The sequence below is a fragment of the Cebus imitator genome, unplaced genomic scaffold, assembly GCF_001604975.1.
Source record: "Cebus imitator isolate Cc_AM_T3 unplaced genomic scaffold, Cebus_imitator-1.0 Scaffold522, whole genome shotgun sequence".
NCBI classification, from domain to species: domain Eukaryota; kingdom Metazoa; phylum Chordata; class Mammalia; order Primates; family Cebidae; genus Cebus; species Cebus imitator.
Window position 1 is genome coordinate 276,935 of NW_016107837.1, and position 12,108 is coordinate 289,042.

Below are 12,108 nucleotides of genomic sequence, written 5' to 3' on the forward strand. Positions count from 1 at the left end.
TTTGAGATGGAGCCTGGCTCCGTGGCCCTGGCTGGAGTGCAATGACGGGATCTCGGCTCACTGCCACCTCTGACTCCCAGGTTCAAGCGATTCTCCCACCTCGGCTTCTGGAGTTGCTGGGATTACAGGCACCTGCCACCACACCAGGCTAATTTTTGTGTTTTTAGCAGAGACGGGATTTCACCATGTTGGCCAGGCTGATCTTGAACTCCTGACCTCAGGTGACCTGCCCGCCTCGGCCTCCCTAAGTGCTGTGATTACAGGCATGAGCCACCACACCTAGACACATCCTTTACTCATTTTTAAAAGTCAAAATGGTTTTAAAATGCTCCCTGTGGCCCCCAGAGGCTGGATGAAGAGGCAGATGTGGTCCCTGGACTGGAAGCAGCTGGAGAGAACGGGTAAGGGGGAAAAGGGGCACCTCCAGAAGCCTCCATTCGCCCTGCAGTCCCAGCTAAAGCGTTCCCTGCCCTCCAAAGCCTTCCCTTCTGGGCTCAGCCTCTCCGGGGCCCCGCCCTCTGTGCTGCAGGCTGAGCCTGTCAGGGTGAGTGCGCCTCTCTCCTTCACTCTCCACCACGCACCATCAGTCCCTGCGGGGGGGGGGCAGTCACTCGCCGGTGTGTGAGGCTGGAGCCTGCAGCCCTGAGCTGTCCACAGACCATCGCCCGCCACGTGCCAAGTGCACTTAGGCCAAGCTCCCACAGTCCACACCACAGGCCCATGACCAACAGAGACCTAGGGAATTGGGACACACTGGGGACCAAGGTTAATGTCACCAAGCCACTTCCAGTCCCATTCTGAACAGGTGGCGGTCCACAAAGAGACCCCCCCAACCCTCAGGGCCACACCCAGCCAGGCCTATCTCCACTCGACCCCCACCAGGGCACCGGGGATGTGCAGCCATGCCCAGCATCTCAGGATGAGTGAAGTGTCGCCTTGGGCCAGGGTGGCCCTCTCTGCTGTCTGCAGAGCTGGCTGTGGTGGGGCCAACTGAGGCGGTTCTGGGGACTAGGGGCCAGGCTGGGGCCTGTCCCTGGGGAAGGAGGGAGTGTAAATTTCCTACACCCAGGACCTTCCAGGGCTTTCCCACGACTCTAGCTCTGCTGCAACCTCCAGACGGAAAGCAACGAGGCCCACAGACCCATTGGGATCCAGATTCTGGATCTTTCTCCATCCTGGTGGCCCCAGTTGTGGGCCAAAGGGTGGCCTAGAAAATGTGTTTCCATTCCATTCCATTCTGTGAACAGGGGTCTCTGCAATGGAACTGAGGCTCTAGGGATGAGGTCATCTTGGGTCATCCAGGTGGGCCCTAAGTCCAGGGACTGCAAGAGACGGAAGAGGAGGTACAGGCAGGTGCCAACAGGCACAGAGCCGAGCAGTGCAGACGAGACCCGACGCCGCTGGGGCCACCAGTGGCTGGAGGGGCGGGAAGGACCCTCCCCTGGGTCCTCGCCGAGAGCTTTTGGAAGAAGGCGACCCTGCAGACCCCAGCCTCCAGGCTGCAGAAGGAATCCACTCTGGACCCTCAGCCCTCTCCTGGGGGTCATCTGCTACAGAAGCCCCAGGAAGCTGATGCCGCTGCCCCTGGACCACCCGAGCTGCCGCTCCCTCCCGCAGGAGGCCCCAGGCTGCCCACACGTGCCTCAGACGCCTGGTCCCTCCTGCCACACAGCCTGCGCTCAGGGCTGCGTCGAGAACTAAGATCCAGCTTAAACCAGCCAGGGTGGGGGCCACACCTGTCTCCAGGAGGACGGGGCCCAGCAGGGCCACTGGGGCAAGGGAGGGGTGGCTGGGTCAAGCCTTCCAGCCTGGCCTCCAGAACCCGCCTGCCCTACGGGGTGTGTGGCCGTCAGTAACGAAATTCCCAGAGCCCTTCCTCTCTCAGCCCAGGGTCCCACAGGAGACGAGAAGGTGCAGCACTGAGCTGCAGAGGCGGGTTCCACAGGGCTAGCCCCCGTTTTCGGGTTCTGTGGGGACAATCCAGTTTGTGGGCTTTTGGGGTAAGCCCCCGTTTTCGGGCTCTGTGGGGACAATCCAGTTTGTGGGCTTTTGGGGTAAGCCCCCGTTTTCGGGCTCTGTGGGGACAATCCAGTTTGTGAGTTTTTGGGGTAAGCCCCCGTTTTCGGGTTCTGCGGAGCCAGCCCGGTTTGTGGGTTTGCGGAGGGGGCTGCTCTAACAGCTTGCCCCGGAGAGGCAGCCGACGCCCTACGAGAGCCCACCCTGGCTTTCGGGCAGCCCAGGAAGACATCACAGCAGCCTCACCCTGGGGAGAAGCACAGTGGCAAAGGGGCCACCCACAGTCTGGCAGACACGTGAACCTCCAAGGCCTCCGTGGAAAAACATCCCGTAACTCCATTCCATTATGGCCCAGACAAAATAAACAGGTCTCCAAGGAAACGGGTCCTCCCGCCCTGCCCCAGCTGAGAGGGTGAGCGCGAGGTGCCACCCCAGCCAGCTACCTGCCCATGCCAAGGAGTTCCACAGACAGAGAGGAGGGTATGGGTCCCCATCCTGCAGGGACCCCCAAACCTAGCACACCACAGACGAGACAGGCTGTCCGTGCCAGGACTATCGACTGCAGCTCCTGCTTCCCACGCGACAGAGGACAGCCCCCTCAGGCTTCACTCCTGAAGCCCCCCTGCTGAACCTCCAGCCGGGGGGCCCGTCCAGCAAATGGGACCCCGAAAGGTGTCCTCGCTGTCCTGGGAACCCCCCTCCGAACCAGCCCACAGCTGGTGTGGGCAGCGGCCCTGCCCGTCCACAGTGGCTCACAAACCCCGGAGCGGTCTAGGCCCTTTGGACTCTGGCTGTGGCCCCGCCAGCCCCAGGGGCCGAGCCTCCAGGCCAGCTCCACCCCAAGAGCCCCCTGCAGCTGGCTGCACACCGCCTGCCTCGGTGGAGCCTGAGCCTTGCGCCCTGCCCCCCTTCAGGGTCAGACGTCGCCTCCTCAAAGGCCCCAACAGGGCTGGCTCCTGCAGCAAGCCCCGCTGGATTTGTTCCCAGAGCCCAGTGCAGAAGGTGGCAGCACGCAGCTCCCGGGTGGGTTTGTGCCTGCTCCCCAGCTGGCCTTTGCAGGACGAGGGCGCAGGTGGCCAGCATGGCCGTGTCCTTGCCTGTGTTAGCTCTAGCCAGACACATCCCGGCGCCCCCAGAGCCCCAGCCACCGTGAGCCGCGTGCAGTCCCCCGGCCCTCTCAGCCCCACGCCAGGCCCCCAGGAGGCCCCTCTGCCCCCTCCAGCCCAGCAGATGAACAGCTGCCCCTCCAGAGAGAAGAGAGGAGGCGTCACGCACTCCGAGGGAACCGCAGGTCCACAGGCCAGCCTGGCGTGTCTGCACCTAACACAGGAGAAAGCGGGCGGGATCGCTGGAGCACCCCAGCTCCTGCAGCACCCTGGAGACAGCCGGGGGCTTTCTGCTCCCATTTCCCTCACTCCCCTGGCCATGGTGGGCTGGGGGAGCTGTCAAGCCGTCACACACACAAAGCATTCAGGCCATCCCCACCTATGGCCTGGCCACCTCAGTGGGGACATGAGGACAGCTCTGGGTCGCCCACAGGCCAGGTGGCTGGCAGGTCCACAAGGAATTCTTGGTCCAGGGACATGTCTCCGTGGGCGCTCATGCAGGAGCTCACACTCTGCGCTAAATGCATTTATTCTTTGTTTTTTGCTCTTCATGAGATCTGGCCATGAGCGGCCCTGAGGCTCTGTGACCCTGGGCTCCTCCCCGTCCCCCAGCCCTCTCCCTCCAGTGAGGAAGAGCAGAGGCAGCCGAAGCCCAGACTCAACGCTCCACACTGAGGTTCCTGGGGCAGAGGACCTCGGACACCGAGTGTGGGAAGACGCTGTCCCCCCCCTGGGGCGTTCCGAAAATGCCAGCAGGCCAGCCTGCACCTGGGGTCTGCCAGCCGGATGCCAGCAGCTCTCAGGGGAAGTGGGGAGTGCCCGAGCCGCCACTGCCCAGTGGCCCCACGCGCCCGTACTTACAGTACCCACACCTGGTCCCGCCTTCAAAGATGAATCCATTTGGCACGGCCCCGTAGCGCCGGAGGTCAGACAGCTTCCACTGCCCCGTGACAGCCGGCGGGATGTCCCTGGCCAAGACGAGGACATCATTGCAGAGGTGCAGGGTGGCTGGGCCGCTCTCCAGCTTGGTGCCGGGAGCCACCGTCACATGGAACCTGTGCACTGTGGGCAGGCGGGGCGAGAAGGCATCACGGAGGAGGCAGCAGGGGCATCGGCCAGGCTGGAGGCAGGGGTGGGGGCCAGGGGCCAGGCCAGGGGGCAGGGCCCAGACCGGAGTGGGAAGGAGCAGGGGCCAAATGGGGGTAGGTGGGGGACCAGGGTCGGGCAGGGGCAGCCGCCCAGGGGTCAGCCGGTAGCCAGCGACAGCAGGATGAGCAAATGGCACTGGCCTGGGGGCTGCACTGGCCTCCTCCCCCTCCCATCCTCCCAGGAGCTATCTTTGCTCAGGGGCAAGCAAGTCCCAGAGGGGCCTGCAGAGGGACCTGACCCTGGACCTCCACCCAAACCAGCCTGCGAGGTGCAGGTGAGGGCAGGGCTGGTGAGTGCCCTGGCTGGGTTCCCGCTCATGGCACCTTCTCCCCAGGAAGCCTCCCTCTGCGTAGGGCAGCTGCATGGCCCCGTCACAGAAGGGGAAACCGAGGCTCAGGGAGCCCCAGCCTCCAGCTAGGATGTGGAGAGTCTGGGTCTGCACCACAACCCCAGCCTGGCCACGGGACCCTCAGGTCACTGCGGTCCTCTCTCCATCCAGGCGGCCTTTTGCCCGATCCCTGGACACCCCCATGGTCCTGCCCACTGCCTCTGCCCAGCCCCTGAAAGCCCCGGAGAGGACAGTGGTCCTGAGCGCCGTCCCCCCCTCACCTCTCTCCCAGGTCAGCACCCAGACAGACAGCAGCCTCCCCACCAGGGGCCCCACCGGCTCCATCTCAACCTCCAGAGCAAAAGGGACCCGGTTCCCATCCCAACCCCCCTCCTCTGCCTCCTCCGATGCAGCCATGGGCGCCTCCTTGTCAGGCCGTGTTCCATGAAGATTTAGCTGTGCCACGGCCCTGCCCCAGCAGAGGAGGGAAGCAGAGCCATGCTGCTCAGGCAGGCTGGACTGGAAGGAACTCCCAACAGGGGAACTTTCTGGAAAGGCACAGTTCTTCCCTCCTAATGTCTCCTTCCCCTGTACCCTCCTGCAGAGACCGCCGGCTGCACCTTCTCCCACTAAGCCCCCCGCTTCTGTTCCCTCAGTGGGGCAGGGGGGACTGCTGCCCTGGGGCCGAGGCTGGGGGAGAGGCACTCACCTCCAAGGCCAGAGACCTCAGCCATCAAGGGCCCGGGTCTTTTAATCAATAGTTTACAAAGTAGAGTCATGCAGAGACCACACTGATCAAACAGCAAGCTTTTTTGTTTGTTTTTTTGAGACAGGGTCTCACCCTGTGGCTCAGGCTGGAGGGCAGCGGCGCAGCCTCAGGTCACTGCCACCTCCACCTCTCAGCTCTTTTTCACTTTTTTCTTTTGAGATGGTGTCTCGCTCTGTCACCCAGGCTGGAGTGTAATGACATCGTGATCTCGGCTCACTGCAACCTCCACCTTCCAGGTTCAAGCGATTCTCCCGCCTCAGCCTCCCAAGTAGCTGGGATTACAGGCCCCTGCCATCATGCCCAGCTAATTTTTGTATTTTTAGTAGAGACGGGGTTTCGCCATGTTGCCCAGGCTGGTCTCTATCTGCTGGACTCAGGTGATCCACCCACCTCAGCCTCCCAAAGTGCTAGGAAGGCAGCGGCGGTGCTGGGATTATGGAGTGGACATCTCCGTGTAGGGTCAGGACTCCACTTGGTTGACATTTTACTGTTTTGCTCACTACAGGTGTTTGGCATTGATTTTTGTCTCTCAGGAGACGCAGGGTTATGCTTGCTCTGCCACTGAGTGCCCAGGGGCCCAGCATCACCCACCTCTGCTCACAGCCCCAGGGCAGCTCAGCCCCAGAGGCCCCCACGCACCCATCTGAAGCCCTTGCAGGGCTGGGACTAAGGCTGCAGCTCTTCCAGGGCCAGCTCCCCCCAACAGCACTCCCTGCCCTGCTCCCTCCCTCCCCTCCAGCCCCTCCCCTGCTTCTGCTCTTGTATGGGGGAAGCTGGGGAGGGATGGCCCAGCCTGAGGCTCTCCTTCCTACCCAGGCTCTGGGCTCCACTGTCCTGTGTGGGAAGCAAAGGGCAGGGCTTTGGGAGGCCACACCCCTCCAGAGGCCACCAGCCAGGTTTACATGCTCCAGTGGTAACTAATGGTGAGGCCTGGGAGCTCTAAAGACACCACAGCCCAGCAGACTCCCCTCCCAAACCCTCGTGGGCACCCCCAGGCTAGAGCTCAGCCCACCCTAAGGCGTCCACGAATGTCCCATCTTCCTGCACCGGTCCCTGGAGCCGCTTCCACTTCTGTGGCCCACGTTGGTGAGGGGCCCCAGGATAGAGCAGGGAGCCCCCCTTCGCCCGCCACCCGCCCCGGCCCCATCACTCACCCTCACCAAGAGCATAGCGGATCCGGGCATCCCACGCACACATGGCCTCGTGGCTGTCGAAGCCCAGCATGACGGCCTGGGACAGGCAGACGATGGCCAGCGTGTGGGCCAGGCCCTCGTAGGGCAGGCCGGGCTCCAGCCCGCAGATGTCCTCCAGCGTCAGGCTGCTTCGCTCCCGCAGGCCCTTGGCACGCTCCGACTTGTCCTTGTAGGCCAGCATCAGCAGGCAGTCTGCAGGGAGCACGGCGGTCAGGGATGCCAGCCAGCACCGCCGCCCTGGTCCTCGGCGTCCCCAGGGAGGCCGTGACAGTGCAGAGACCCGAGCTGGGGGCATGAACCTAAGCAAGCCGCTCAGTCATGCCCAGGCCTCATCTCCTGGCATACAAAACAGGGCGATGCCCTCCCCCAGCCATGCCCGGGCCTCATCTCCTGGCATACACAATGGGGTGATCCCTTCCCCCCAGCCATGCCCAGGCTTTGTCTCCTGGTATACAAAATGGGATGATCCCCTCCCACTTCGAGACCCACAGGCCACCAGGGCAGAAATGGCCCCAGAACATTCGTGGCTGCACCCGGCCCCTGACGCTGGCTCCCATGACTGGGTTCTGGACACTCGCCAGCAGATTCGCCCTGCCTCAAGTCCTAGAGCCCCCAGGCCACACTGAGGGCTGTAGGAGCTGTGGCCAGGGGCTTGGGGTCCCAGCGTGGGACCTGCCCCATGGCTGTGGCCTCCTGCCCTGTCCCTGCCACCCTGCCAGCCACACCTGTACCAGCTCCCTGCTGCCTCTGGACCTACTGCCCCTCCTGGTTCCTTTAGTTCCAGCGTGTGGCTGAGCTTCAGCGCCAGAAGGTGGGGAGGTTGAGGGGCCTTGGGTCCCATGCCCATTCACCCGCCACTGCCCAGCATGGCAGGCCCTGGCGTCTTCCTCAGCTGCTGGGGACCTGCCTGCGTTCTGCCTCCTGGACCCTCCAGGGTCACTCGGGTCCCCGTCCCCACCCCCACGTTCTCATTTTCCAATGTCACTGTCACTGCAAACAACCAGTGGGTACCATCCGCTCTGCCGGGTGCAGCTCAAACCCATCACAGCACAGCCCCCGTGTGGCCTTGGGAGAAGCACCTGGGCCTGGGACACAGCTGTGAACCGCAGGCGCTGCAGGGCTGCAGAGAGGACGGCGCAGGAAGACTCCCAGCCCTCCCAGCACGAGTCCAGGCTTGACGGCCAGGCCGCCTCCCACCTAGGCCCCGGCAGCTGGGTACCCGGCTTCAGTGAGGAGTAGGTTCTGGGGCTTCATGCAAACGCCCCAGATCCCTGTGCACACACAAGAGGGGCTGGGGGAGAATGTCCCCAAAAAGGATTGCAGAATGACGTGTCCATCTGACGCTCTGAAAAACTCAAGTGAGAACCAAAATCCCAAATGAACTTGACTCAGGCGCTCATGTTTGCAGTGGTGTCCATAGAAGAGCTCAGACAAGGGCTCAGCTTCCCTCCTGTGCCATGGCCACCCCCAGGCCACAGGGCGGCAGCCCGCAGAGCCGGGGGCCTATGTGACCTTGTGGCCAGCGGTCAGCAAGCTCCCTCTGCAAGGGGCCAGAGGGCAGGCAGTGCAGCTTTTGGGGCCACATGGGCTCCGTGGCCACTACTTGCTGTCGCCACCCTGGCTGTGTGAAAGCAGCCTCAGACCTGTGAACACCCATGGTGCTCACAAAAGCCAGGCGCGGTGTGGGCTCGGGGCCGGGGAATTCATTTCCCGTCAGAGAATCTGTCTGCAGGGCCTGACACATTTACAGCTAGGAAAAAGCTGGGCATTCCCAATTCAAGAAAGAAGCCCCTCGCCCCGCACCCACAGGGCTCCACCTGCCCAGCCGAGGCTTTCCAGACCATGTCCCGGCCCCCTCTGGAAATTTCGAGACAGGAAGCAAGATGCCTGGCCCAGAAAGGGAAGTCCGACACAGCGGCGTAGCCGGAGCTCGCCATAACAGCTCTGTGGCTGCTCCTCCACCTGATGGCACCCAGTCCCCGCCATGCCCCCGCCCGCAGCTCCTTTGTTCAACAAGCTACATTCCCAGTAATCCAGTCGGGACTGGGGTCACGGGCTTGCCTGTGAAGAGTCCGACATCACCTTTTTGGCTTTGCGGGGCTTAGTCTCCATCTGATACTTAGCTGAAAGCAGCCGCAGATGACGTGTGCAGGAATGGCCCAGAGCCAGTGACACTGTATTTACAAAAACAGGTTCCAGCAGGATTTGGCCCAGAGACCACAGTGGGCGACTCCTGGCTGAGGGCTGAATTTGCCACGACAGCTTCTCACACTGCCTCATGCCAGCGACACAAGCCAGCCAGGCCCACCCAGGACATCTTGCAGGTGGCAGGACGAATGCTGACCCCACGCTCGACCCTCAGGCCTTCCTCTGATTCACAGACGTCCCCCCTCGGCCTGTCTGATTTTTCTGGAGACACACCCTGCATCTTGAGAACGCCTGAGAATCCAGGAGCACTTACATGCAGGGGGCTGAGTGTGGCCCCCAGCCAGACGTGTCCACTCCCGACCCCAGAACCTGTATGTCCTTATTTGGGAACGGGGTCTCTGCACACGTAATCAGGGTCAGGATCCTGGACTATCTGGTGGGCCCTGAACCCAGCAGCAAGTGTCCATGTGAGAGACAGAACAGGAGGCACAGACACAGGGAAGACGGTCACCTGAATGGGATGCAGGCAGGGACTGGAGCGCTGCGGCCACAGCTAAGGGACGCCTGTGGTCGGCAGGAGCTGGAGAGGCAGAAAGGAGCCTCTCTGGGAACCTCGGAGGGAGAGTGGCCCTCCTCAGTGCTTAGCAAGGGGCACACACTGTCCCTTGCCGAGGAAGCACCATCGGTCCCGCCCACCCTCCAGCTGCTGTGCACCCTATGCCTTGGAAGGCTTTTGCAGGACCTAGAGGGACCCAGGGGCTCTGGCAGGCAGCACAGGGCTGGGTGGAGGACACCGGATCATGATGGTGAAAGGAGACAGACGAGGAGGCACCAGGAGAGACCAACCAAGGCATGGAGACCCACGGGGAGCAAGCAGGCACACACGCACCCTCATACATGCACACTCACACACACGCACATGCAGCCTCATACATTCACACACACACAGGCACATGCACACTCATACATGCACACACACAGGCAAACACACACCCTCATACATGCACACACACACACACACTCATACATGCCCATACACACAGGCACACACACCCTCATACATGCACACACACATACATGCACACACACTCATAGACACACACACTTGTATATGCACACTCACAGGCACACATACATGCAACACAGATATACATGCACACACAGGCACACATACATGCACACACACAGGCACACATACATGCACACTCACACACAAAGACACATACATGCACACTCATACACACAGGCATGCACATATACATGCACACAGGCACACATTCATATGTGCACACTCACATTCACAGACATGCACACTCAGGCACACATACATGCACACACAGACAGGCACACACACACATGCACACACAGGCACACATACATCCCCCCCCACACAGACATTCACACACTCATACACACATGCGCACAGGCACACACTCATACACACATGAGCACAGGCACACACTCATACATCCACACACACAGACATGCACACACCCATACACAGACATGCACACACATGCACACACACAGGCACACATACATTCACACACTCAGACACGCACATACTCATATATACACACTCACAAAGGCACACATACATGCACACACATATACACAGACATGTACACACACTCATACATACACACAGACATGCACACACTCACACATGCACACACAGGCATACACTCACATGCACACTCAGGCACACACGCACACTCACAGGCACATACACACACACAAACGCACACACTCAGACACACAGACATGCACACACACACATGCACAGTCAGGCACACATACATCCACACACACAGAGACATGCACACATACATGTACACATACACAGGCACTCATTCATGCACACTCACACAGGCATACACTCATATGCACACACATACATGCACACATACACAGACACACACATACATGCACACAGGCACACATACACACACAGAGACATGCACACATACATGCACACACACAGGCACACATACATGCGCACACACAGGCACACATACATCCACACTTACACACAGACATGCACACACAGAGACATGTATACACATACATGCACACTCACACAGGAACATACATCCATACTCTCACAGACATGCACACATACATGCACACACACAGCCACACATGCATGCACACACAGGCACACACATTCATACATGCACACACAGGCACATACTCATACATGCACACTCACACGCACACACACACAGACATGCACACACATACATCCACACTCACAGACGCACACACTCATACATGCACACACACACAGGTACACACATATATCCACACTCAGACACGCACACACTCATACATGCACACACACAGGCACACACATGCATGCACACACACACATACATGCACATTCACACTAGCACACACTCACAAGGCACATACATACATGCACACACACATACTCATGCACACACAGGCACATGCATACATGCACACTCACACAGGCACACACAGGCACACACATACTCATACATGCACATACTCAGACACAATCATGCATGCACACACAGACATGCACACACATACAGGCACACACATACATGCGCACTCACACAGGCACACACACTTATACATGCACATAAGCAGACACACACAATCATGCATGCACACACAGACACGCACACACTCATACATGCACACTCAGGCACATGCACATTCACACACAGGCACACACTCATACACGCACACACACAGAAAGGCACACACAGAGGTACCCCATGCAGACACAGGTACTAATAACACTTGCACACAGAGGCACATGCACACATGCATTCAAGCTCACACAGACACATGCACTCACACACATGTGCACACACAGACACACTCCCACACACAGCCCCCGGCTCAGCCCACACCTGCTCTCTAGCAGCTTCTGCCCTACTTGGAGCAACAAGTAGGGCAGGCGGTTCCCAGAACTGGGGCATGGCCGTTTGCAGGGGATGCAGGTGTGGGGCAGATGCATCAGGCAGGTGGCAGCCATGGCAGAGTCCTGCTGGCCCTTTCAGGGTGCCGAGAGACCCCAGCTGGGCCCCGGGAGCCCCCTCACTCTCTCTAGTTTCTTCCCAGCCTCACCTGGTCCTCCAAGGCCGTCTACTCAGCTCATTCTGCAAATGCCAACTGCACTTGAACTCTGTGAGCAGCTCAGAACCCAGGGAACAAAGCCCAGCCCTGATGGAGCTGACTCCAAGATCGGGAAATGGTCAGGTGCACAAAAGCCCCGAAAGCAGGCACACACACAGGCACACACACACAGACACACACACAGACACACACACAGGCACACACACAGACACACAGACACACAGGCACACACACAGACACACACACAGACACACAGGCACACACACAGGCACACACACAGACACA

The 12,108-nt window shown here is 60.2% G+C and overlaps 1 protein-coding gene across 4 annotated transcripts in view; it reads right to left on the reverse strand.

Moving 5' to 3' along the window:
- Window positions 1-12,108, reverse strand: part of DOK7 (docking protein 7) — a 35,524-nt gene that overhangs the window by 18,317 nt on the left and 5,099 nt on the right. For 3 of the 4 annotated variants that reach the window (XR_001820560.2, XM_017514347.2, XM_037733390.1), the window contains exons 3-4: window positions 6,523-6,753; window positions 3,984-4,184 (exon numbers count right to left, since the gene is read on the reverse strand). Coding sequence is in view for 3 of the 4 variants with exons in the window: in XM_017514347.2 (XP_017369836.1) it covers window positions 3,984-4,184; window positions 6,523-6,753 (432 nt within the window). In the remaining variant the exon portion in view is untranslated. The remainder of the gene's footprint in view (window positions 1-3,983; window positions 4,185-6,522; window positions 6,754-12,108) is intronic. The other variant, XM_017514349.2, reaches the window with a different exon arrangement.